At 43.9% G+C, this 25,222-nt stretch overlaps 2 protein-coding genes across 2 annotated transcripts; one reads left to right on the top strand and one right to left on the bottom strand.

Annotated features, from left to right (window-relative positions):
- The first annotated feature begins 2,022 nt into the window (after positions 1–2,022).
- LOC128742035 (uncharacterized) lies at positions 2,023–8,878 on the top strand. Its single transcript, XM_053838214.1, has 2 exons — positions 2,023–2,341; positions 8,316–8,878. Exons 1-2 carry the CDS (start codon positions 2,096–2,098, stop codon positions 8,826–8,828), a joined length of 759 nt encoding a protein of 252 aa, XP_053694189.1. The 5' UTR covers positions 2,023–2,095; the 3' UTR covers positions 8,829–8,878.
- A 179-nt stretch (positions 8,879–9,057) lies between these two features.
- LOC128742034 (PAX-interacting protein 1) lies at positions 9,058–25,164 on the bottom strand. Its single transcript, XM_053838213.1, has 7 exons — positions 25,124–25,164; positions 24,566–25,064; positions 23,423–24,511; positions 14,534–14,751; positions 10,506–14,458; positions 10,209–10,437; positions 9,058–10,127 (listed from the first exon to the last, which is right to left on the bottom strand). The coding sequence occupies exons 2-7, from the start codon at positions 24,710–24,712 to the stop codon at positions 9,554–9,556; spliced, it is 6,210 nt and encodes a 2,069-aa protein (XP_053694188.1). The 5' UTR covers positions 24,713–25,064; positions 25,124–25,164; the 3' UTR covers positions 9,058–9,553.
- Between the last annotated feature and the right edge of the window lie 58 nt (positions 25,165–25,222).

Here is a 25,222-nt window from a genome sequence, read left to right as displayed (position 1 = left end):
GTGAAACCTTTTCCAATAAATGGAATCTGAAAACTAGCTAAACGCTAAGCTAAGTCTACCCTTGAACGAATCCTGCTCGACCCGGATACGGGAAAACGCGACAGGCGCCATTTCAAAATTCTCCAGACACGGATGCGCTGTCTGCCTGTCTGAATTTAGTCCAAAGCTGCTGCCGTCGAAAACCGTGGATCAATTTTCCACCGACGACAGCGCACCGACTGGCGAGACAGTAGGTAGAGTATCATCGTAAGAAGAAAATAGAATACAACAATAAAATTGATGTGGATAATGAAATCAGGTGATTAGTATCGTATTACTCGATCAAGCTAAATGTGTGATTTTTAATGCTGGAAATATTAGCAAACAACGGGCGCCACAAGACCCTGGCAACTGATAATGACATGATTTCGGACGCAGGCAGACGCAGGTCACGTAGCAGGGTTTGGCGTGTTTAGTGTTCGATAGAATTTTAACAATGTTTCTTACTGAGCTGCTAGGAATAATAATTGTTAAACTGATTGAAACAAGTATTACTATGAGTTTCGCTGGTAAATAAATTTGCGGGAAACCTGAAAAATGTTCGCGCAAGAATCAACAAAAATCAATTACCAAGGTCTTAGCCTAACTTTAAATACTTATAAGAATTGTTTTACCTAAAAGTAGAAAAATTGTTTATACAAAAATATCGCCCAGTCGCAATGTAAAATTTATGATGAGAGAGTTGGACCAAGTTCCTTTTTAGCATTATTTTAAGATATTTCAAGTGTTTGAGCCTTTTTTGTTTTTTCAAGTGTTATATGTACTATGTTTTTCTGCAACGCTGCGATTTACCCAGTTTTTTCATTGAAGTGTAAACAATGTTCTGTACCAGAATGGCACAAAACCGTAAATAAAATAGAAACAACAAAACTTTGTTCAGCAATTTTGTGGATAACAGCTAGTTCTACAAATGACCAATATATAATTTTGTGCTTGGCTGAAACAGTACTATCAAATGAATCAAAATTGAGTCAAAGTGATCAAGCGATACGTACCGCTGCGAGTCCAATTATTTTAGTTTGTACTGTTGTAACTAGCCACCCTTTTGCTAGTGAAGTCTATTTTAGGCTCAGTATGTTGTATTTTATTAGGAATCATTCTGGCACATGTTCTGTGTGATGTGAGAGCGGAATATTATTAAACTATTCTCTCGCACTCAATGTGACAAAAATTCAGTACAGCAATCATCGTATAAATGACGTACAAGCCTTATATGCAATGTCAATTTTAACGAAAAGGAATGTTCCTACAACTGTTGTACAAACTAGAAGCATTCACACATTATCTACCCATTGCGCTGCGATTCCTCGACGAACTCCACTGCCTGTAAAAGGTATTGATTTTCAGTATATCACCGAAAGATTTATGCGCCAATGGAACGCATAAATTTCCTCATCAATCGCACGCTTCTTAACGGTCAAATGACTGGCGCCACCTAATAAACATGAATTTATTGTAATTCCTCCAGCGTGAGTGAGTCACAGTCCGAGCAATAAAATATATTCCATAAATAACTATCCCTGCGATCGCCGTCGTCCGTAAACGATCAAGCACAGCCACCGAAATAAGCGTGTCTGGGGAAGATATCGAATATCCTTTAGCATGTCTCATCGTTTCCACCAGCAGCGCCGATCTGTCTTCGCTGCCGTGTGCCAAATGTGCCATTAAGAAGCAAGAAGAAGCTACAGGTAGCAATTCGATACAAACGTTGATTGGCTAATCGATCAGGCGCCACCGTCACTACCGGATTCGATGCGACGTCCCTCCGCTGGACGGACAAGTGAATAAGACTATGCAATAATAATATATGATTTATTTTGACTCAAACAGACGTTCCTGTGGATGTTTTTATTTTCCATGCTCAGCCCGGTCTCTCTTCAGATAACGTTATTCTCTCAAAGGAGGATCTTAGACTTTTCCTTTAAGCAACGAGCATCATTGAATATTAGTTCAGATCTAGCCACGAATCAAGTAAGGCGTGTTTAAAGTGATTACCGGCTTACAGTTAATCTCGCGTTCTACAAGTTTGCATTCAACAAGTTATAGACCGTGTATAATGTCGCGTGTGATGTGCTCTGCTAAACACTGCTTTGGACTTCCACTGATTGTGCTGCTGCTGGGTTTTACCAACTGTGTACCGACTAGCAGTTACCCGGCAGTTTCGCCCTGTCCTAATCTGTTCTCCTACCAGTATGATACCAACCGGTCCGAGTACTACGGCTTTATCAACCTTCAATCGCAGCCTGTCAAAGGCTCTGCTGAGGTGGAACTATCATTCACAATTGCCGCCCAGCTGCCGACGGTAAGTGGAACCTAAACTGACTGATAACTGTACGGTAAACAAGTTTTGTTTTATTTCAAAACTACCTTAGCTTAAGTTCGCATGGAGTTGCAAATTTACCATGCGCCTACATTGAATGCATCAGTCGTGAGCTACAATCATCGAATTGTTAGTCGAAAGAATTTCATTGGAAAATCAGCTAATAGCTGGGAAACCACGGCACAAGTAGTCTTATTAAAATATTATTCTTAATTTTTTATTGCGCGATTATTGAGTCACAGTCGTGGTTTCAACTTGTCATACAGCTAATATGTATGTGACTCTCTCCTTTTTTAAACCCGGAAACTGATTCGGCGGACGCCAAATAACGAATTAACGATGCTGGTAGTGTACTTGATAATAAAACAATTGTTCTGTGACTAGCAAAGAATTAGTTTAATTAATAGGTATAAACGAGATTTTTTTCATATACATATTATACATAACTCAGAATAGTATAGATCAGAAAAAGTTGATATGAGAATGAGAGCTATGGCCACGGTAAAAAGTTGTTCGCTCATGCGATCAAATAACTTTTGTTGGTTTTATTTCTTACCCCACTTAAAATGAAGTGACAAAAATAGGCTCCACTAAGTGAGATTGACAATGCACAACACTGGACATAAAACAGTTGTCATAAAGTACAGTTTAGCACGTGACCTGATTTAAAAAATTGCCGAACCCAACCAGGAAGAAAATCACAAAAAATAACTCTGAGAAAAAAACTGCAGTATCCCACCGCTAATTGGACACCCGGATTCAGACTTAGCTTCCTTCCATAATTGCAAACGATGGCACATTATTTATTCTAACAATTTCATATTATAATTTCTTTTTCAAAACAAATCAACAGAATAATAATACACTAAAGTCGCATTTTATGCAGTTTTTTACGCGATTATTTAAAAGCAAATCTCGTTATTTACATGGTTTTTTACAAGAATTTTAGAATTCACGCGGTTTTTTACGCAATTTTCGGAATTTATGTGGATGTGCTCAATTAGTCTATTTTTTCGCGTAGTGTTGAAATCCATAAATTTCGGAATTTACACGATTTTGATTTACACGGAACGTATCCTTCGCGTAAAAAGCGACTTGAGTGTAATACTAAGAAATGATGTGCTTGTGTATGTTCATGAAGCTACAAAAAAATTAATATTACAGAGATATTGTAAGTTTCCCACCTTATCGAACGCGATGAATTAAACCGTCGCGAACCGAAATCGTCGCCAGATTCGTCGCGAGTGCAAATTTGGTACTCATAGCCACGCATTTTTTGCCTGCGACGATTTCAAGCTGCCAAAAAATTGTGCAGCGAGTTTTGTTAGCAATGAAACTGACAATATCAACTGTGATTTTACGGCATTTGCTATATATCTAAACGTTATTCTCGCTTGCGTGACTTCCGTAATACAGTTCTATTTGACTGTACGTACAGTGACAAGTGACAACCATATAAGCACCGTTCGAGACTTATTATTATTTGGGAAGGTCTGGTCAAGTTAGGGGACGTCTCAGAAAAAATCTGACGAAGTCTAGATCCAAGTGACTCCCGGCTCCGAATGCATAAGCTTCAACGTGGATTTACATTAAATTAGTGGAAGTCCTGGAAAAAATCAGTTCCATTCCAGAATTTGGCTGCGCACAATAAAATTGGGGATTATAAAATGTGTGATGCGCAATCATATCAGTATCCTACTATTCTTTTAGCAGTGCTATTGAGGTGCTTCGCCACTATTCCCATGTACCATGCTTCTCCATTTACCCACATTGTTACACGAAATTCAAGAAAATAATTCCTCAGACTACACCTAAGCAGTGCAGTGATGTGGATCAACAGGATTACATTATGATGTATCTGGTTAAGCACCTCCCAGTTGGCTTCGAGGTATGACGCTGGCCTAATAAGCCAGTCGTCGTATGTTCGAATCTCGGCCTGGAGATGCTGAGAGTCAATAGGATCGTAGCAACTGGCCCTGCAATTGTCCTGTACTCTAACAGCTAGCTGCGAAGTCGTTTAGTTTGCCTTATAGTCCTTTATCGTTTCTATATAGACTATCTAGATAGCGTTTAGGTCCAGTCGTAGCGGCTTCTTTATGAATGCTTTGAGCATAGAATTTATGGTAAGCATAGGTTACCAGTTAGTTAGGATTACAGATTAGAGTTAGCACTAGAATCCAAGTATAGGCACAATATTACAGTACTGGACAAAATAAAGTACGCACTTACCACATCTTGAAACTTTCATGCTTTTCTCATTATTTATAGTAGATAACTATTCACAGTGATCGAACAAAAATTAGTTTTATAGATGTACTTTCAGAAGATGTTTTATACATAGGCTTTATACTCCAGAGGTTTGTCGATATATTTTTGAGCAAATTTAAGACGTTTGATCATATACAAATTAATATTACTTAAAAACAAATATTGAATATGAAATAAACAAACCTGTTAACATTTCGGATAAATGGCCTTCGTTGAGCAAATCCATTTTAAATCCCATTTCCTTCAATCTTCTACGAACAGTTCGTTCGGAAATATTTAAGTTCGTATTTTCTCGGATTACACGGCTGGTAGAGAACGGATCTTTAGCCACTTCTCAACGAATCAGGCGATCATCACTGGTTGTAGTCCTCCGCTTTCTTCCTCTTTCAGTCCGGTCTTTCACGCTTCCAAGTTCCTCATATTTTTTCAATGTTTTTCGTACTCCTGCCTCACTAATTTCATATCTTCGAGCAATTTCTCGATTTGAGAAACCTTTCTTACGATTTTTAACGATAAGTTTACGGATATCTTCACAAATTTGCTTTTTGCCATCGTACCAGATAAAAACGCGCACCAGTAATGAAAAATCAATCACAAACAATTTGTTTTGACACTTCGCTGCAGTGTGATGGCGAGGAAACTATTCGTATGCAGTAGGCGGCGTTGTGCAGTCATTATATTAGTAGTGCGTACTTTATTATGACTAACTAAAAATTGACTTTTTCTAGAACTATACAATAGCTTGATCAAAGTAGCTAATGTTTATATTTAACGATACATAAATCGTTTAAAGCATTGAAAATGCTACAATTTGTCCAAATATACCGAGTTCATATGTTTGACAATAAAAAAGATACCGCGTGTTATATAGTATGAGAGCGGGTGAGTACTTTATATTGTCCAGTACTGTAGGTTTAATTTATAAATTTCACCAATAGTTTATAGTAAATAGGAATAAACTAGCTTTAAGCACTTTTAGAATTTTTGTCAACAAAACTGGAATGATGCTGACTCACCGTTGAAAGATACTGTCAACATTTCTCCAGCATCCGCGACCAATGGGTTGATGGAAGGTGCGGAAAGGCCAGTGTGGCCAACACACGTTTCTGGCTGTTCATACACTGTCAGAGCCTGTCATCGATGTCAGCAATTATTCAAGCTGGCAGAGACTCGATAAAATTACTGCCCTTCTTCATCGCTTCGTTTACAACTGCCGCCTTAAACACGCCAAAATATTGATTCGCACGGGACCACTTACAGCAAGTGAACTGCTCATCGCCGAGCGCTCGCTTATACGACTCGGTCAACGGGAAATGTACCCTGACGAGATCGCTGCCCTCCAGAAAACCCAAAATTCGGATTCAAGCACAAACACCGTTTTGAAAACAAGCTCACTCTACCAACTAACACCATGGTTAGACGAATACGGAGTTATGCGCATGCGGACGCGTATTGCTGCCTGTCAGTACGCCACTAATGACGCAAGGCAGCCGGTTATACTACACCAACACCACACTACCACTCTACTAAAAGCAATACCACCTCAAATCCCATAACCAAAACCATGAAACCGTCATAAACGAAATAAGGCAGAAGTACCACATCGCTCATCTCCGCGGCCGTTACCAGCAAGTCATGGGGGGGGGGCTCTGTAGCCGCAAGGTTACCGAGTCTGCTTTGACAAGCGAATGGTCGCTGGTTCGAATCTTAGTAGAATCAGGCCATTCGATGTCAAAGTGACTTTAGCATGGGTTTATTCTCAGGCCCCTCATCACCCTTCCTTCATGCTGAGTTCTACATTATCCCGAAGACGCTTCTTATGGTTAGTATACTGGTATGAGGACCTGTTGAGGTAATGCTTTTGAACCACATGAGGACTCACCAGTTCCAACTATAACGAGGCGAAACAGGTTTGGTATAGTAGGATATGCATCGAAGCAAGGGTAAAATTCTTATACACATAAGCACGCATAAAAAAAATGTAAGCTTATCGTTTACTCAATAACGATAAAGCACTGAAATGCAGTGCAGAATACAGTATACACCCGGGCAACATTACAATAGATCAATAATGTTGTAGTCAAAGTGACAGCCCATACAAAAAAAAGTCAGGAAGGCTTGCCAACGGTGAAAGAACCAGCACGTATCGCCTAGTCCACCGTTCATGGCCGATCTTCCACCAGCTCGCCTTGCTGCCTTCTCACGACCGTTCACTCATACGAGGATAGACTACTTCGGGCCAATCGAGGTCGTCGTCGTCGTCGAAGAATCGAAAAGCGTTGGGGAATGTTAGCCACCTGCCTGACAGTACGAGCAATCGAGGTTGTGTATTCGCTAAGCACAAGCTCATGCATAATGGCGATTCGCAATTTCATTAACCGCCGCGGCACCCCGCAAAGAATATACAGTGACCGTAGCACAAACTTCGTGGGTGCAAATCGAGAGCTGAGGCAGTTCAACGACGCACTCAATCAACAAGAGCTGATGAAAGAGTTTGCTAGGAATGGTATAGGATGGACGTTCAATCCACCACTCTCGCCGCACATGGGCGGCAGCTGGGAGCGACTCATCCGCACTGTTACAAATAACCTGATGGCAGTCTGCTCCGTGATAAGACCATCCGACGAAGTCCTTCGCAACCTGCTATCGGAAGTAGAAAACACCATTAACTCACGTCCACTGACACACATGCCGATAGACGAGGATTCGGGCCCGGCGCTTACGCCGAATGATTTCTTGCTCGGCTCGTCCAACGGCTCGAAACCGCCTAGTATTCTCGACGACAGCGGTGCCATCCTTCGGCAGAATTGGTGCACGTCGCAGGTTCTAGCGAACCAGTTCTGGAAACGCTGGGTATCGGATTACCTGCCTGAGATTACTCGCCGCACTAAGTGGTTCCGTCACTCAAAGCCGATCGCTGTGGGCGACATAGTTGTCATCACCGATAATAATATGCCTCGTAATTGCTGGCCGAAAGGGAAGATCATCAATACTAAGGTTAGCAAGGATGGTCAGGTTCGTTGTGCAGCAGTGAGAACAGCCAATGAAGTCTACGAGCGTCCGACATCGAAGCTCGCCATATCGACATTTTAAATGTCTGTAGCTGAGTTGAACTTCGAAGTAATCGTAATGGAAACCTGGCTTGACGAAAAGATTCACTCGCAACAGCTATTCCGGGCAGTGCTTGAAAAGAGATCGCAAGTTGAATGTGACTGCGTGAATAATTGATTACACTTTCCGCATTCAAGTTGCGCTTTTTGAAAGATCATTTGACTGGTTTTTGAATCTAGTCAATCTGCAACTTGCGCTGGTGCCGTCTTATAATTCATGCGGCCTCTCAGGAAAAGCCAACAGTCAGTTCAGCCGTGATACCGTCCTTCCTAGCAGACTTACCGTTTTTCAGCTCACTGATTGCTTTCTAAACCTCCTCCTGTGTATGTGACTCCACAGCGTGGCCATCGTTCACAATTCTTAACCTGTGCCTGCAAATCTCCGTGTTTACCTCTACATTCAACAACGTCCGGAAGTGATCCTAATCAAATCGTTGAGATAACATTTGGTCAGAAAATAATTGTGTATTATCATTATTTCAAGCTCAAAGCTTAACCACCAGTAAAAATTACTCTTTCAACAATGTTCCTGCATTCCTAATAATTTAACTAATTCAATATTGTTTTTTTTTTCACAGCAATACGTTGGATCAATCGAAACGATCGGAGAAAGCCGCCAGCTGCTTGACCAGATAACGAAAGGCCGCGGAGTTAGCTATCGTGTGAATCTTCCAATCCAGGATCCACTTCCGAGACTGACCAAACTAACACTGAACGGTCGTACCCTATGCAGTGGTACTGCGGAGAAAGCCAACTTCGTTACGGAAGTAAAACTGCGCCATCAGCTCCGAGCGGATACCACCCATTCAAAACCATTTCAAGCGGGCTTAACCCGACCTGTTGTACCGCACGTTCCCGCCGTTACACCCCCTCAAACGGTTGCAGGGCCGGCCGGTCCCGATCAGTTCAAGTTGATTGATCACCGCGAAAAGCAGCAAACTGTGGAACGAACTGAGCACGAGATTAGTCCGGCCAAGAACACGACCACGTACAAGTACGTTACTCAGGTTGTAACGTACAACGAATATGAATCGGCACCGATGTTCCAGAGAACGACTCATTATACCGTTAATACGACCACTCAACAGTAGCAAGCGTGATGGTGGTTCAGAGATAAGACGACAGAACAATGTTTCAATTTAACCAGTTAAAATATACTAAAATAGATTAAAATATGTTGCAAGAGCATACTTCACTCACATGAAATATCCGAACCGAAGTACGATCTGTCTCGGTAGAATTCCTTCAAGCTGAAATCAGTTTTGTGGGCGTTATATTCTCAACCAAAAATCAAGCAACACAATCGAGTAACTTGCTCCATAATTTATCGCTTTGTATTCAAATAACGTCATTTCATTTTCTTGTGTAATTCATATTCGTAATTATCCGTGGTGTCGTCCAGCTTGTAGACTGTTTCCGTTCACTGTTATATGTGTATAAGAGATAAAATGCACTCGTGATTTCTACTATAGTGTTATTTCTTATATTTTTAGAATTAACTTACGGCCGACGGCATTTAACTTAACTATGTTCCATCGATTATCTACTGACTTCGTATATATATGTTAAATCAGATTTATACACGTCTGGTTTTTTTCTTTTTCATCGAAAATATATCTTCTTGATATAGTAACTTTAGTTGATAAAATAAAGTTTACATAACTTTCATTCCACAATATACTTCTCTGAGATAAATCCCTTCCAATGGTAGTACTTTTTTATAATAAGCTTTTCACTATTCAATAGCATTTTAAATGAATCTCAGTTTTCGCACACACTATTGCTTGTGATTCAAACTGTGCACACATCCTACATCCTACGGCACCAGTTCCCACTTGATGATATGCGGCTCGATGGCTAGCTTCTGCTGCAAAATCGACTGCATCACGTACTCGGTCGTGCAAATCTGGCACACGCCGTGCTTTCCCTTCTGGATGAAAGGTTGAATGAGGATCCGGTCTTCTGGGCAACTGACGATAACGTAACTGCCCGGTTTGTCCAAATTTGCTTCCCGAATCTTTTTCAACGGACGAGCACTCTTCTCCACCACACCCCCACTGAGTTCGATCATCTGTTTTACATCCTTCAGGGATGGTTTCACCTGTGGAGTGACGAAGAAGATTTTCCCCTCAAACAGTTTGTTTCGGTTCGACATTTCCAGCACTTTGTGCAGTTCACACTTGAACTGTTCATCCAGGTCTTTCACGTCCAATCGGTAAGCGTCAACGGGAAGAAAGTACCCGGCATTGGCGCTGTCCGTAATCCACTTGCTCGAAAGCAGGTATTTGATACTGGTCAGGGCTGTTATCAGCTTCACCGTTCGCGCAACCCGGGTCATCACCAGATGAGTAGCGTCCGCCGGTCCGTTGGCTATCCGGCCACCAAGAGTCCTACTCGAAGTGAAAAGTGTTTTATCAATCACGTGCAGCACGTTAATGAAATGAAAATCAATTGGCATTTTTTAAACTTACATGACAGCCCGCGTTAGTCCTTCCGTGTTATCGATTTGAGAGAACAGAATGTTCGGTATGTTTTCGGCATCCGGTTGTCGTTGACAAACGATCTCCGCGGGAACAGGCTCCAAAGGTGGAAGTGTCCGAGGTTTTTTCGCCGGCGGCGCCGGCTGTGGAGGTTCCGACAAGCTCCGTTTGACGCGTTCGTGCGATTCTGGGGTTAGATTAATAGGCGATTTCCACGCAGCTTGACAAAAAATACAAAAGCAATAAGTTACGCGTAGCCCGCGAATTAGTTAGTTTGACCATACTTACTCATCAAATGCATAACAAGATTGTAGTCGATCCGAAATGGGCAGCTTAGGTTGAACTGCTGATACTTGGGCCCGTCACACTGTTGCATTGCACTGAGATTCCCGAGCAGGATGTCACTCAACCAGACCGTATTGACCGTCGGGATGTTCCAATCTTTCGCATACTTATACTTCTGGTTGTCGATGCGTTTGCATACCAGTACCGTGTTGGATTTGCTGAAGTAGGGCGTCATCTTGGCACCGGATTCCTCGATCATCTGTTTGATGCGGATTCGTTCATCCCCTTCGAACCCGGTGATGGACATGTTGTGCTTCGGAGCAGGTTTCTGATTGCCGAAAATCGATGGCGTTGGAAGATGGAGCGCTTGCCACGGTGGAAGCAGTTGTTTTTTCAGTACGATATCGTTCAGCCAATACGACGTTATGCACCGTTTCGCGTCCCTAATGGCCTGCATTACGACGCCATGCCGTTGGGTTCGGCATAGAACGTGGGTCACCTTGGGACTGTAGAATTGTTCAATTTTACCGCCATGTTTCCGGATGATCGTTTTCCAGTCTTCAATGTCGTTTTTGTGGGTTTCGTCGTATTCGATGATGAAAAATACGCACTCTAGAAGGAACAATTCTGGCGGTAGCTTGAGGTTGGGATTATGTCCGTAGTACTGGGGTCGAGGAAGAGGTGCCCGTCCCGGGCTAAAAGGTGGAGCGCCTTTCAGGCTGGATGGGGACTGAGGAATGCCGGGAGTTCCGGGCGGTACTTGTTGCACGATTTGGTTAACTACGGTGCACACCGGAGCTCCCGAATTAGTAATGTTCCCCAGGGTGCGACGTTGCTGTTGCTGCTGTAGTACGATTAAATCCTGAGGTGATCGAGGCGTCATGGTTTGCTGGAGAGCGGCATTGTGCTGTGCGGTCATCATTCGTAGCGTGCCGGCGGCAGATGGTTCGGAAGGAGGCGTACCCTCCGGAAGGTTAGGAACCACGTTCCCGTTCGATCCAAGTCGATTGCTGAGCATATTTGCTAGGGCGGTTTTTGTTTGATTCTTCATCTGCTGTGCACCGGGCGGAACGTTCGGATCTTGTCCGGGTTGTCCCACTGGAGAACCAACAATGGTTTGCTGTACAATTGTCGCCGTTCCGTCACCGATGGCAACCTCCGAAGGAAATCCGGCACCACGCGGAGAAATGGCTTGACCTTGTTGCGGTTGACCTTGGACACCCTTCTGAGCTTGTTCCCTTTGCAGCTGCATTTGAAGCAATCTGTGTTGCTGCTGTTGTCGCTCAAGTTGCATTCTCTGCTGCTGCTGTTGTTGTTGTGGGGAGACGTTGGGATCAACTGGAAATTGGCCCATCGGAGATCCCGGAGGAACTACATTCTGTTGAGTGATAGGACTGAGGCCAGGTGCACCGGGACGTACCACGCCTTGCCGAGCATTTTGCTGTTGTATCCACTGCATTTGTTGCTGTTGGTTCAGCCCTGGTGGCATCGGACCCCGGTAGATGATTTGCTGCTGACGAACGCCGGGTTGAGCTCCAGGATGACCGGGACGAGCTTGAAATGCAGCTGCCTGCTGCTGTCTTTGCATTAGCACCCGTTGTTTGGCTTGTAGTCTATCGATGTACTCCTGACGGCTAGCCGGATCCATCTTCTGAAGAGCGGCGTGAGTTTGTGGATCCAACTGAATGTACTGCCGTTGGACCTGCGGTCTTAGAGTGGATCTAATAAACTGTGGCGGACCACCAGGTTGACCAGGAGCAACTCCCGCTGGTCCCGGAACGGGCGTCCCGGGTGGGACAATTGTCTGCTGAATAATTGTAGCGCCTGCGGGAATTCCTTGCGATTGCTGCTGGAATTGCTGAATCGGTGACTGATTGGGCTGTTGTTGAATGGGACTTTGTGGGGTCCATTGTTGTTGCTGAGGTTGTCCAGGCTGTTGACCGGGCATTAGTTGCTGCTGTTGGATTAGTTCTCCTCCGGGCCCGGTTTGTTGCATTATTTGACCGTCTATTGTTTGGGGCGGCGGCGCGGGACCTTGGCTCACGATTTGATGTTGCAAAATGGTTGGACCTTGTCCTGGTGGTTGACCAGGCTGCTGCAGCAGCTGATGAACTGTTCCTCCACTGGTTGAAAGTGTTTGCTGTATGATCTGCTGCTGTGGTTGACCAGGCTGGGAGCCTTGAATTATCAGCGGCTGCTGTTGCTGTTGTGATTGTTGCTGCTGCTGCTGCTGTTGCTGCTGGGCGAGCATCTGCTGTTGTATAATGGTTGGTTGCTGGTTGGGGATCATTTGTTGCTGCTGAACAACGATTGTTTGCTGCTGCTGCGGGGGTCCAGATTGCTGACCTGGCATCATGCCGGTTCCCACGGACGTCAACATCGATTGCTGTTGCTGTTGCGATTGTGATTGCCCAGGCATGCTTGGCTGCTGATTGAGACTCTGTTGCAACGATCTTTGCTGGATGTGCACAACATTTTGGCCTGTTTGCTGCAAAATCTGACCTTGCTGATTGGAACCTGGACCACTTACAATGATTTGCTGCGTTTGCTGTTGCTTTTGCTGTTGCAGTGTTTGCATGTACTGAATTCGCTGCTGCTGGGTCATGGCTTGCATTTGACCGGCTAGCGGACCTGACGAAGAAGTGATAATTTGTTGCTGATTGCCGCTTTGATTAATGATGACAATATTCTGCTGTTGATTACCGGATGGATTGCTGCCTGGCGGTCCCTGTAAAACTTGCTGTTGTACAATGCGCTGGACGATCTGTTGCGGAGGTCCCTGCTGGGGTCCCGGTCCAGGGCCAGATCCTGGTTTTTGCATTTGCTGCTGCTGTTGGAGAATTTGCTGTTGCTGTTGTTGCGGCTGCGACGGTTGTTGCTGCTGCTGCTGCTGTTGCGACTGCTGACCCGAGGGTTGTCCCACAATCAACTGCTTGGTGATGGTTTGATAGTTTGACGAAATCGGAGGATGGATAATTGTTTGCTGAATGATCTTTGGCTGTTGGCCTGGAGCAGTTTGCAATTGCTGTAAATTTTGTTGTTGAATCATCTGACCACCACCAGGGGTAGTGGGCTGATTAGCAGATTGATTGGCCATTTGCTGCTGTGATAGGGTTCTCTGTATCATCATCTGTTGTTGCTGTTGTTGTTGTTGCTGCTGCTGCTGCTGCTGTGGTTGTTGCGGAATCTGTCCCGGGAGATGCTGAATTTGTTGCTGACCTATCTGAATTTGCTGTTGGGATGGTGGCGGCTGTGGAACACTTCCTGGAGGCCCTTGATTAATCGTAATCTGTCGAATGATTTTCTGTTGTTGTACATTCGATGCTTCCGTACCTGCAGTCAAGTTTGACATAATTTGCTGTATTTGTTGCTGTTGCTGAGTTTGCTGATGCTGCTGTTGTTGTAATTGTTGCTGTTGTTGTTGCAGATTTTGCGCTCCCTTAAACACAACTTGAATGTTCTGTTTTGGTTGCCCAGGCTGTTGGATAACTTGTTGAATGATTTGATTAGGTTGACCCTGCTGCATTTGAATCTGGTTCTGCTGAATAATCTGCTGTTGTTGCGGCTGCTGTGACTGTTGCTGTTGTTGCTGTTGCTGTTGTTGTTGCTGGAGCATCTGCTGTTGGGATTGTGTTTGCAGTATTTGCTGTTGCTGTTGTTGCAATTGCTTCTGTTGCTGTAAAAGTTGCTGCTGTGCCATTTTCTGCTGGATTTGATTAACATTGTGCTGGACCTGCTGCTGCAGCGTTTGCTGTTGAATATTTTGCTGTGCACTTGCTTGATTTGATTGCTGAAGAACTTGTTGCTGCATTTGTTGTTGTTGTTGTAGTTGTTGTTGCTGCTGCTGCAATTCAATTTGCTGCTGTTGTAATTGTTGCTGGTGTAGCTGCTGCTGCTGTTGAAGTTGCATTTGTTGTTGCTGCTGCTGCGATAATTGCTGCTGTTGGATAGCAGCACTATGCACAAAAAACCGAAAATCGTTTTGCTAGTATAATCGTTTTAATGGAAATTATAGATTACTCAAAACTTACCTTTGGGTTGGCACCTGCTGTTGCGATTGTTGCTGTAACTGCGATTGTTGCTGTAACTGCGGTGGTTGCATCTGCTGGGAAGTGTTGGATAATTGCTGAGTTTGTGACTGCGGTTGTTGCATTGATTGTGAATGCCCTTGCTGGTGCTGCTGTTGTTGTTGTTGGATCATAGACTGAGGCTGTTGATTATTCTGATTTTGCTGCTGCTGCATTGTTATCTGTTCGAACATCGCAAATGCATAAGAATTTACATTATCTTGAATGATCCTAATTATTTCAAATTTTGAGGCACTGTACCATATTGCATACCAAGAATTTCAATTGATTATGTAATGAATCATCGAAATGGTCGGATGTAGAGACTAAGCTCATTTTTGATATTTTGACACTGATTTAAGGTGAAGGTCGTCAGAGTCCAGTTGCTTTGTTACTGATTTCAGTACTTGTTGACACCTAGGAGAGGACATGCCATTTGACTTCTTCTTCTTGTTTTTGTTTTGGCGATTCCCTTTCAAAATTTACTACGGCAAGTGTTTCCAAGAATACAGCTGCAGTTTATGATAGAAGCCACTTGTCCTAGTTGATCACTAATTACCAGGCATTCAATTTATCCTCTCAAACGCGCGATAATCTACGAATTTTGCCTACTACGAACAAAAACTGAACAAAAGTGAAACGAGAATGTTTTATACCCATTTATTGTCGTTCGTGAGCATGGGCTACCTGGATTTTCATTTATCCCAAGGAATACACGATCATGATTTGTTTATTCTCAAAATTTTCGTAACACGAGTTTATCCTCTCTTTGTGTGAGAGGATAAAGCTGTATCAGCCGTCTTTCAGAGACGAAAATGCACAGGTTACTATTGAATTTACCAAAAAACCAGCCAACAAGAGAGTGAAATAAAATAACCGAGTTTATGTATTTGAATATAACCATGGTTTCCTGTCATATACCTATTATTGCATTAGATTTTCGCGCCAAGTCTACCTGCGATATTTATTTATCATGCCATCAGTGAGAAATGATAAATATTTTTCAGCGAAAAATGAAACGAAATATTATCAACTCTCTTTTTTTAGCGGCAAAATTTTTTTCTTCCGCTTTATACTACAAAATCTAGTTGTCATGTGAGAAGAATGGGTGAGCGAAATACGTTTATCCTACATATGAGTGAAAATTTTAATCCCTGCTAATTACACAAAAATAGATCCAATCTGATCGAATAATATTTACATTTCGATTTAGTTTGTTTTATGTTAACACGTCACGATAAACAAACTCTTAAAAACCTAGTAACGTGATAAACTTGATTGTGGTTTCCAGCAACACTTTTGCGCTTCCCTTGTGAATTTTTGTTTCTACAGTTGCACGCTAGAGATGGTCGGGTAGCGGAAAATTTACCCGAAACCCGCACCCGTACCCGTACCCGCCGGGTACGGGTCGGGTTCGGGTATTGAAAAAAAAATAATTTGCGGGTTCGGGTCGGGTACGGGTTTGGTTTTGAAACCGGGTACGGGTCGGGTCGGGTATATTGACCTCGTTTAACACTAAAGATTGTCGGGTATCCGGACCCGTACCCGTGCCCGACGGGTTGCGGTCGGGTTCGGGAATCAAAAAAAATAAACTTGCGGGTTCGGGTCGGGCACGGGTTTTTATTTTTTTTCCTAATCGGGTACGGGTCGGGTTCGGGTATTCAAATTTTCATACCCGACCATCTCTATTGCACGCATGAAATCAGCCAATCAGCCAATCAGGAAGCTGGCTCTTTTTTGACAGCAAATTGGCTCTTTTGCGAGGATACAACGTGTCATGTCCTGTCCTAGGTTGACACTATCGTTTTGTTGAGAATAGAGGTGCTAATAGTAGGTAATAATCTGTTATGAACAATTATGAAACGTAGAATCGCGCATCTATTTTTGCTGTTAAACTAGATCCGACAATAATTCTATTACATAAAATGTTGTTTACGGTGAATTTTATTATCAGTGAATTTTTATAAGTATATAATCGACTAGGGTTGTTGATATTATATCGATATTTGATATTATCGATTTTCTGAACCTAAAATATTGATGTATCAGGCCGATATTGAGCTGACCGATATTATCAATATTTTGATATTTGCGGCCGATATCGGCCACGATATTGTCCTTACCGTTTGTAATAAAACGCGCTGCACAACTTTTTGGCAGCCTAAAATCGTCGCAGGCAAAAGCGACTGTGAGTGAGTTGAATTTTTTATCCCGTTGTCTTGTCACAAACAGCAATTAAATTTTGTGTAGAAACCAACGTTTTAATTTTTTTAGCAAAGCGAAATTTTTTTTGTGGATATCACAGTTTGCTGATATTTTTCACCCGGTTTTTTACTTACCCGTCAGTCTGTTCGAGGGGATCAATGTGGTGCATGCCGAGTTTAATGTAATAAAAGATAAGTTGCTGCATGCAAAGTTAAATGTTACTAGGTAAATGTGCGATTTCACTTTAACGGATTTTGATGCCTTTGGCACACTTATTCCTTGAATTACAACGAAAACATGCGTAGAATGCATCAAGATCATGAAAGTAAAACCACACTGTTTCGTGCGATTACGTAGTTTTGAAGATTCGGGGTTTTTGCAATATCGATATAACTATCGATATCCGGCCTAAATATCGATGACAATATCGCAGAGGATCAAAATATCGATATTGCCGATATCGATTTTTTTTTTAGAATATCAGCAACCCTATAATCGACATTCTACGACCTTTAATTTAATAGCGAAAATTATTGGTTAATTTCATGCTCAACGTAAATATGGCATCACTCCACATATACACCCGTTTCCTTGGTAACGTACAACAATGACGGTCGCGGATTCGGAATTGCAATCGAAACGAAGTAAAGTTTTTCATATCAAGTCAAGTGAACAGTTTGGGCAAAATCATCTTATAATATCTTACTAAATAACTATTCGGGTGGTAAATTAAAGTTTTCTGTGCCTCAAGTTAAGATTCGCAAGTGAAGTGACGAATGGAACGGTCGAAAAAAATTAACGAAAAATCGACGGCGAAAAAGTGTAAATTTTAATTGGGTAGAAATCTCAGTATTTAGTGTAATTTATCGCCCAAAAAGTAATAAATCCTGTAGTATGCAATGTTTAGTGCTTCGAGTTGCAAGATCTTATTACGGCTAACAGGTAAGTTGAACTAATTTTATTTTTTTGTGATGGTTTCCCGAGTCTATGGGAGCATGTTGGTACACTGCAGAAGAGAAGGGAAGAGTGATATTCGGTGCCATACTGAATGCCCTAAATGTACTCTGACGACCTTGTCGTTAACCGATAAAAATTCGAGAGTCCAATACTCCACAGCAATTTCTATCTCTGCTCCCACATGGTAACACTCGGGATATATTGCGTAGTGCAAATTGGACAACCGGTGGAAACTAGGGGCGTATGCGGAATGCGGACAGGGAAGGAGGCACTCCTGCGAATACTGATTGTAAACTCTTCGCCTGCAAATGACGGAACTCTTCAATCCAAGGTGTCATGAGACCCGTACAGAGGGATGAATGGTGGGGGGTTCTATAAAAATTCAGCCGCAAACGGTACCTGTGGAGCATCAAGGCGCCCTCCACAATTGTTAGTTGCGCAACGTCGACCAGCGTACATAGTCCACCCCTGGCTGAACCCATTGCGAACCGCGGCCGCACCTAGCGACTAGCGGAAGGATCGGCCGCCCGGTTCCCAGAAGGAACGATTCCACGGTGCAAATGGTAGTTCAACCAATGTTGGTAATACGGGCAGCGTGAACCATCCGGAGATTGCAATTGCAGAAGCTCTAGGAGGAGAGAAATTGTCATTTGCAGATTTGGAGATTGTTGCAGGAATTAGAGAGCGAGACTTCATCCCAAGTCAGCGATCTGGGTTCCATTCTGGAGAATGCGTCGAAAGTACAGCAATGGATTAATAACACGGAGAAGTGTGGTGGCGTTTCCGGCCTAGCCGATGCAAGAACTTCAGCCAGCCAGATTTCCACCCCAATCCACCCCAAGCGCCACAAGTGGGAGCCGTTAACGACGTTGAGGTGGCTCAACAAATCAGCAATCGGTTGATTATCGACCGGCGAGGTCCACCCGTGGTTATAACGGGTATATCATCCAGGAATTTTGAAAGTAACAGGTGTACCTTTCTGCGTCCGCAAGTTGACTTTTCGGATACTGAAGGTCGCCGATTTGTGGAAACAGTGGTGCGAAAGGTAGACCAGAACAGAACCTTCGACCGACAAATTCCACCGATAAATACATGTTAGGAACCCGCACCAAATCTCCGCCGCAAGGTGCGTGCACAACCTGTGAGTCGGAGCATTATCAGAACCTTCGCAGGGGGAGATTTCATCCTTGGACAAAGATCTACCCCAGTCCCTCAATCACGGCTTAGGAATATACCACCGGCGGTTGGGATCGAAGGTAAAAAAAGCAACTGTTGAGCCGGAGCCAGCTGGCCGCCAGACAGGCCGTTTCAAATGATTTACCGAACTTTGACAGAACCCCCAAAAGCCTGGCCGCTCTTTTTCTCAATTTTCAATTTTCGAACGAGGAAAACATGCTCAGGTTGTGGAAATGCCTAAAAGGCAAGGCTTTGGATGTAGTCAAGTAACGTTTGCTCCATCCATCGAACGTGCATGGGGTAATGGCCACCCTCAAGATGTTGTACGGGCGACCAGAGACGATTATACAAGCAATTGTTAAGAAGATCCGTTCATTGCCGCCTCCTAGCATCGAGAGACTGGATACTATGATCCAGTTTGCCATCAAAGTTAAAAATCTTGTTGCGACAGTCGAAGCCTGTGAGATAGTAGATTTTATGTACAACGCATCCCTGAGGTACGAGTTGGTGGAAAAGTTGCCGCCGAAGTTGGGTTTAAGCTGGACTGGACTAAAAGCTCACGAAACAATCCTAATCCAAACCTTTTGGACTTCAGTTCGAGGCACCGCTTCGTTGCTGAGACTGCCAGCGCCGTTTCAATTACTACGGGCAGTAATCATCATCCTAGAGTTCCGAAGAGAAGTACCAGTCACCGAGAAAGCCATCGGTCGCTACCAAATCCAGTAAGCCTACTTCTAAGGAGCCCACCAGGGAATGCGTGGACTGCAAAGGAAATCGTTAGACCTAAGCGCAGTAGAGCAGTTCAAAGAACTCAGTTATGACTCGAGGTGGGCGGGGAGGGAGTTTAAGGCGTGTCGAAAGTGTCTACGGAAGCACAACGGTCCATGCAAACAAAACAAGGTGTGTGTGGTTGCCAACTGTTCCTACCTTCACCATTCGCTTCTACCCGAATGTAAAAGGTATCCATCGACTTCAGCTGCCGCTCCGGCTGCAACGCCACCACCACACCGCGGGGATCAAGCTATCAATAGCAGCTGTAACGTACACCAATGGCAATCTGTAATCCTCACATTGATGAACTCACACTATGAAGTCCCTATGTCTTCGATGGACTGGGGGTACTAACCGAATGGAAAACCCGTCCCAAAAGGTAAACTTGTACATCTCCTGGGTCACGAACCCCATCAAAAGTTCAAGCTCTTATACCTGAGTTGTAGGAAAGGTATCGTCATTTGCAAGGCTTGCCATTGAAATCATATCAAGAGGTCAGCCCGCGACTTCTTATCGACCTGGACTATGCAAGCGTGGGCAACGTGATGAAGTGCCGCCAGGGCAAGCTAAACGGAGCAATAGCAGTCAAGATGTGCTTGGGCTGGATGATCTACGGGCGCTGCTCCAGGACCACTACTGGTGGAAGTCACATTAATCATCATAGTATTCAAATCTGTTAGTGCGAATCCCAATCTGATAAGGAGCTGCAAGAGGCCATGAAACAGTACTTTTCACTGAAAAGCCTTAGCATTAGTAAGCCGAACAAACTGCTGCTATCCAACGATGACCAAAGAGCGACTGAGCTACTGCAAACCAACGCTAACACGACGCACGAATGAACGCTACGAATCCGGCCTTCTCTGGCGATACGACAACGGCCGGTTTCCGGACATCGGCGAATGCAGAAGGACGCGAATTTAGCACAGGCGCTAAACGCGAAAGTGAGCGTTTGTTTGGCCAAGGACTATATCAGGAAACTCTCGGAAAGGGAACTAGAGATGCTGCTGTCTGGACGTAAATGGCCTACAAAGCGCGAAGTGCTGAGTACTCTGATGATAGTTGTAGAACCGCTCGGGCTGATCAGTCACTTCCTGATGTTACTCCGAAGCCTAGTACAGAATATCTGAAGAGCATCCGTTGATTTGGATGAGCGGATTTACGACTCCCACTTCGAAAAGTGACTCACACGGCTGCGGGTCCTTCCACGTGTCTCAGATATCAAGATTCCCCGCTGTTACCGGACCACCACATTTGCAGAAGGAACCGTGGGCAAAATCAGAGTTGCGCCGTTGAAATATATCGCGCTCTAAACTACAGGCAGCCGTTCTAGGAGCCAGACTGCCGGACTCTTTCCTAGGATCCCTGTCGATCAAGGTTCAAAAGCGCCATTTCTGGACAGATTCCAAGGACGTCTTATACTGGCTGCATGCGGATCATCTGCGCTACAGCCAATATGTGGGTGCACGAATCAGCGAGATCCTTGAAACGATAGATCCACGAGAATGGCGGTGGGTTCCTACCACGTCGAACGCGGCGGACGACGGGACCAACTGGAAGAATATTTCCGACCTTAGCAACTCTAGCCGATGAATCCGTGGAGCTGACTTCCTTCTAAACACAGAAAACGAATGGCCGGCAACACCGTAACCCATCAAAGTCACCTATACAGAGCTTAGACCGCACCTTCATCTTCATTTCAAGGTTTTCGAGCCGATCATCAACACCAGCCGCTTCAGCAAATGGCCTATCCTACTGAAGACTACAGCGTACGCATTCCGAGCTATCAGCAACGAAAAATACGAAAGACTTCCAAAGCCTGCGGACCACTCACGCGCAACGACCTGATCGAGGTCAAGTACTACATGTACCAGATAGCACAAAGGGGCGCGTACGGGAAGGAGCTTGCCATCCTACCTACTCTTCGAGAATCACATGGAAAGCAAATTCCTAAGAACAGCCTCTGTTCCGTCTCTGTCCGTGTATGGAAGAAAAGTCAGTACAGTAGCGTTGCTAATCCCATTATCCTTCCTCGGGAGAACAGCATCAGCAGGCTCATCGTGCTGGACGTCCATCAACGGTTCCTGCACCAGAACCATGAAACCATTCTAAATAAGCTGAAACAACGCTACTACGTTTCCACAATGAATGACTAACCGACCTGCAAAAACGGATGAACTCATCCACAAGCGCCACTAGTTGAACCACGATAAGATTGTGGCAGAATTCACCTCACCGCAGACGACTTGGAGCTTCATCCCTCCCATGTCTTCTCATATGGGCGGGTCTTGGGAGAGGTGAATTCGTACCGTTAAACAAAACCTGGAGAAACTGCAACCGCATCGATTGCCTTCTGATTAAATGCTACGGAGTATACTGATAGAAGTGGAAATTCGAAGTTGTAAAATCGAGGCCTTTGACCGATATCCCTCTCGATAACGTTCCGCCGCCCTTAACCCGTTCCGTGCTGACACTTAACCCCTTTCTCATCGGATCATCGAGTGGAGCACTTCCATAGACTTGTTTCGACGACAACCCTGCCCGGCTGAAACAGAACTGGTGCCTTTCGCAGAGCATTGCAAACCGCTTTTGGAAGCAATGGTTACACGATTACCCTCCTTCGCTGACCCGCAGAACGAAATGGTACCAGAAAGCCAATCCAGATCGACGACATCGTGGTTATCATTGATAACAGGTTTCCTTGAAGGTGGCCATCGACGGTCAAGTGAGGTGGGCCACAGTACAAACCGCTCATGGAGTATACGAGCGACCGGCCATAAAGCTCGCGGTGCTCGAGGTTGGCGTAGGATGTAGTGCAACTCAGAAGGATCTTTGATGCATTAAAGGGGGGAGTGTTAGTTGCGCAACGTCAACCAGCGTACCTAGTCCACCCCTGGCTGAATCGATTGCGAACTGCGGCCGCACCTAGCGACTGACGGAGGGATCATCAGCGAAATGTCACTGATAAACGTTAAAGCACAAGTCATGACAAAGCGGGAGAAATACAAAAGGCACTAGGCACGCGACAGTTGGTTGAAAATTATTTCTGTACTTGAAACTACATTTTTGATCTTATTTGCTTGAAATTGATAAAATTGATTGAGCTTGGTTGCTTAGTATGAATTACTTAAACTGTTTGATAGGTATATCCTACAGTGGAATTTGAGGCGAATTTGAGGTGAACTAAATCAAACTGTGAATCAGAACATACTACTGAATTTGTAATTCGTTCTTCCTTTTCTAAAATAAGTCTTCACAAACGTAGAAGCCGCACTACTCATCGCCAACACTGAGTTTAGTAGTTATTTATCCTATTATCTATATATTTGATTGTTCACTGTAAATGTACAGACTTTCCTTGAAGTTTGGCACCTTGAGGTTTTGATAAAGCAGCTCGAAATAGTTATCAAGAATTTAAGCACTCATCCAGCAAAATCATCGAAAAGTTGGACCAGTTATATTGAAAACACCTGGGAAACACGAGGGATATTTAAACTTGTTTTACAGTTTATTGTATTCTAGTGAGTTTAACAGAGAATAGAAATTAATAAAATGATTTAAAAGTGAGTCACACTTTTACCAACCCTCTTGGTAGGATGTTATTAGTTCACTTTTCGTACTTCTAAAGTACGCCCCCGTCCCATCGCGATGGGGTAGAAATATAGATAATATAGATATAGCAATCAAAAATGTAATCCTACGTTGAATATTATCTACATACTCATTCTTACGATCTAACGAACATACCTTCTGGAAATGTTGATTTATGTTTTGCTGCTGAAGCTGCAGCTGATGCTGATGCTGGAACTGTATCTGTTGCTGCTGCTGCTGCTGTTGTTGTTGCTGTTGAATTTGCTGATGGATTTGCTGCTGCTGCTGCTGCTGTTGTTGCTGTTGCAGGTTGGTGGCAGGACCGTTTGGTCTGTTCAGATTTTGGAGTGACTGCTGTTGAATTTGTTGTAGCTGTTCTTGAATCTGTGGTTGCTGCTGCTGCTGCTGCGGTTGTTGTAGCGGTCCTGGAGGTCTTGGAAATCTAGAGCCAGCAACCTGTTGCGGTTGACCTTGAATGGTTTGAATGATTTGTGGCTGCTGTGGAGGTGCAGAAACCGCAGTGTTTTGAGTTGGAGCTGAGTTTTTTACCGTTTCCTGGGTAATCTGACTAGCAACTGGCAGTTTACCTTGTGGTGCGGAGGCTTCTTCGTCCTTTTTACCGTTACCACTAGTTGGTACCTCTGTTTTGGCGATGTTTTCTTCAAAATCGAAACCAATTATGCTAGCCAAAGGTTTTTCCGGTTCAATTTTCTGTACTGGCGTAGCCGGTCGCTGTGAAGCTTGTTTGAAAATTCTTGGTGTAATCACTAAGCGCGGATGATAGATTTCAGCAGGCAGCAAATGATTGCTTTTTGCACTCTCAGTTACCCAATCTGGAGTTACAATAATTAAACCAGTAACACCGAGAGCCTTTGTATAAATTGGCCCTTTTGCCACACCGGAAATCAAATGTGTCGTTTGCCGATCAAGCACCTTCCGGAACGAGCCCCCGTAAAATGTTACAATTGTATACAACTTTTTGAAGTCTCGATTATCTAACTGGATAGCAGCAAAAGTTAGATTGCTGAACAGAGAAGATTTAAGTGGAAAGTAGGCTTTCGTCGAAGCCGGTCGACCGAGGCGCGCAGATGCAAGAACCCAAGCTTCCGTAACAGATGGAACGTCGTAGAGTTCTGCAGCCTGAGTTATATCGTTTTCATCATAGTTCAACCCGCATACGACATGAGTGATAAAGTCCATAAATTTGGAAATCGATGCTCCGCCATCTTCCAATAATTTAGCAACCTACAAAGATATGATGTTTTAGGAAAAGTTTAACTTTAGCACAACAAAGACAACCTTTGGATCAAGCGTTCCTGTGACGAAGCATTTAACGGACTTGAACAAATCGTCCCGGATCTTCAGATTCCCCAGAGCACTGGCTACAGCATAAGACGAACCAGCTACCGAATCGCTCGTACGATTTTCATCGTTTGCACTCATCATTACTAATTTCTATTACTGTTTTCGTTACAATTTTCATGGAAAACAATCCACCGCGACGACGGGCATTAGTAAACACTTTCATCTCATACAAACAGCACAAAACACAGTCAGTTTCGGAAAGCGGTGATTGTAGTAAAAAGACACAACACCAGAATAAAAAAAACACGCAAGCTTTCGTATATACGTACAACACTCGGAAAAACACTAACACCACTGCCACCGTCTCCCGAAGGAGAGCAGGCAAAAAGAAGAATCCACAGAACTAATTTCCTTCAACTTTGTGTATACTTTTTCGGCTAAATAAAATATTGCCCGCCGCGAATTTTAACACCTTCTACATTCAACGCAGCTCCTGCAACGAAAGGCAATAATTTTATCAGGAAATCGGCACTTTTCCGGCGTATTTCCAACTTTTAACGCATCGAGTGAAAAATGCTGATCCGAAATCTTTCTTGACGCACTTCGATTTTCGTTTGCCACTGTGTGCGTGTCGTTTCGATGCAAATATGC

Source organism: Sabethes cyaneus, chromosome 3, assembly GCF_943734655.1.
Source record: "Sabethes cyaneus chromosome 3, idSabCyanKW18_F2, whole genome shotgun sequence".
Classification (NCBI taxonomy): Eukaryota; Metazoa; Arthropoda; class Insecta; order Diptera; family Culicidae; genus Sabethes; species Sabethes cyaneus.
The sequence above is the reverse complement of the archived record's forward strand: the minus strand, read 5'-3'. Positions and strand labels throughout refer to the sequence as shown.

Coding starts and splice junctions, on each gene's coding strand:
- LOC128742035 (XM_053838214.1), top strand. CDS start 2,096: ATGTCGCGTGTGATGTGCTCTGCTAAACACTGCTTTGGACTTCCACTG. Junction 2,342..8,315: donor TTGCCGCCCAGCTGCCGACG/GTAAGTGGAACC, acceptor TTTTTTTCACAG/CAATACGTTGGATCAATCGA.
- LOC128742034 (XM_053838213.1), bottom strand. CDS start 24,712: ATGATGAGTGCAAACGATGAAAATCGTACGAGCGATTCGGTAGCTGGT. Junction 10,438..10,505: donor TCTTGTTATGCATTTGATGA/GTAAGTATGGTC, acceptor TTTTTTGTCAAG/CTGCGTGGAAATCGCCTATT. Junction 10,128..10,208: donor GGACTAACGCGGGCTGTCAT/GTAAGTTTAAAA, acceptor CACTTCGAGTAG/GACTCTTGGTGGCCGGATAG.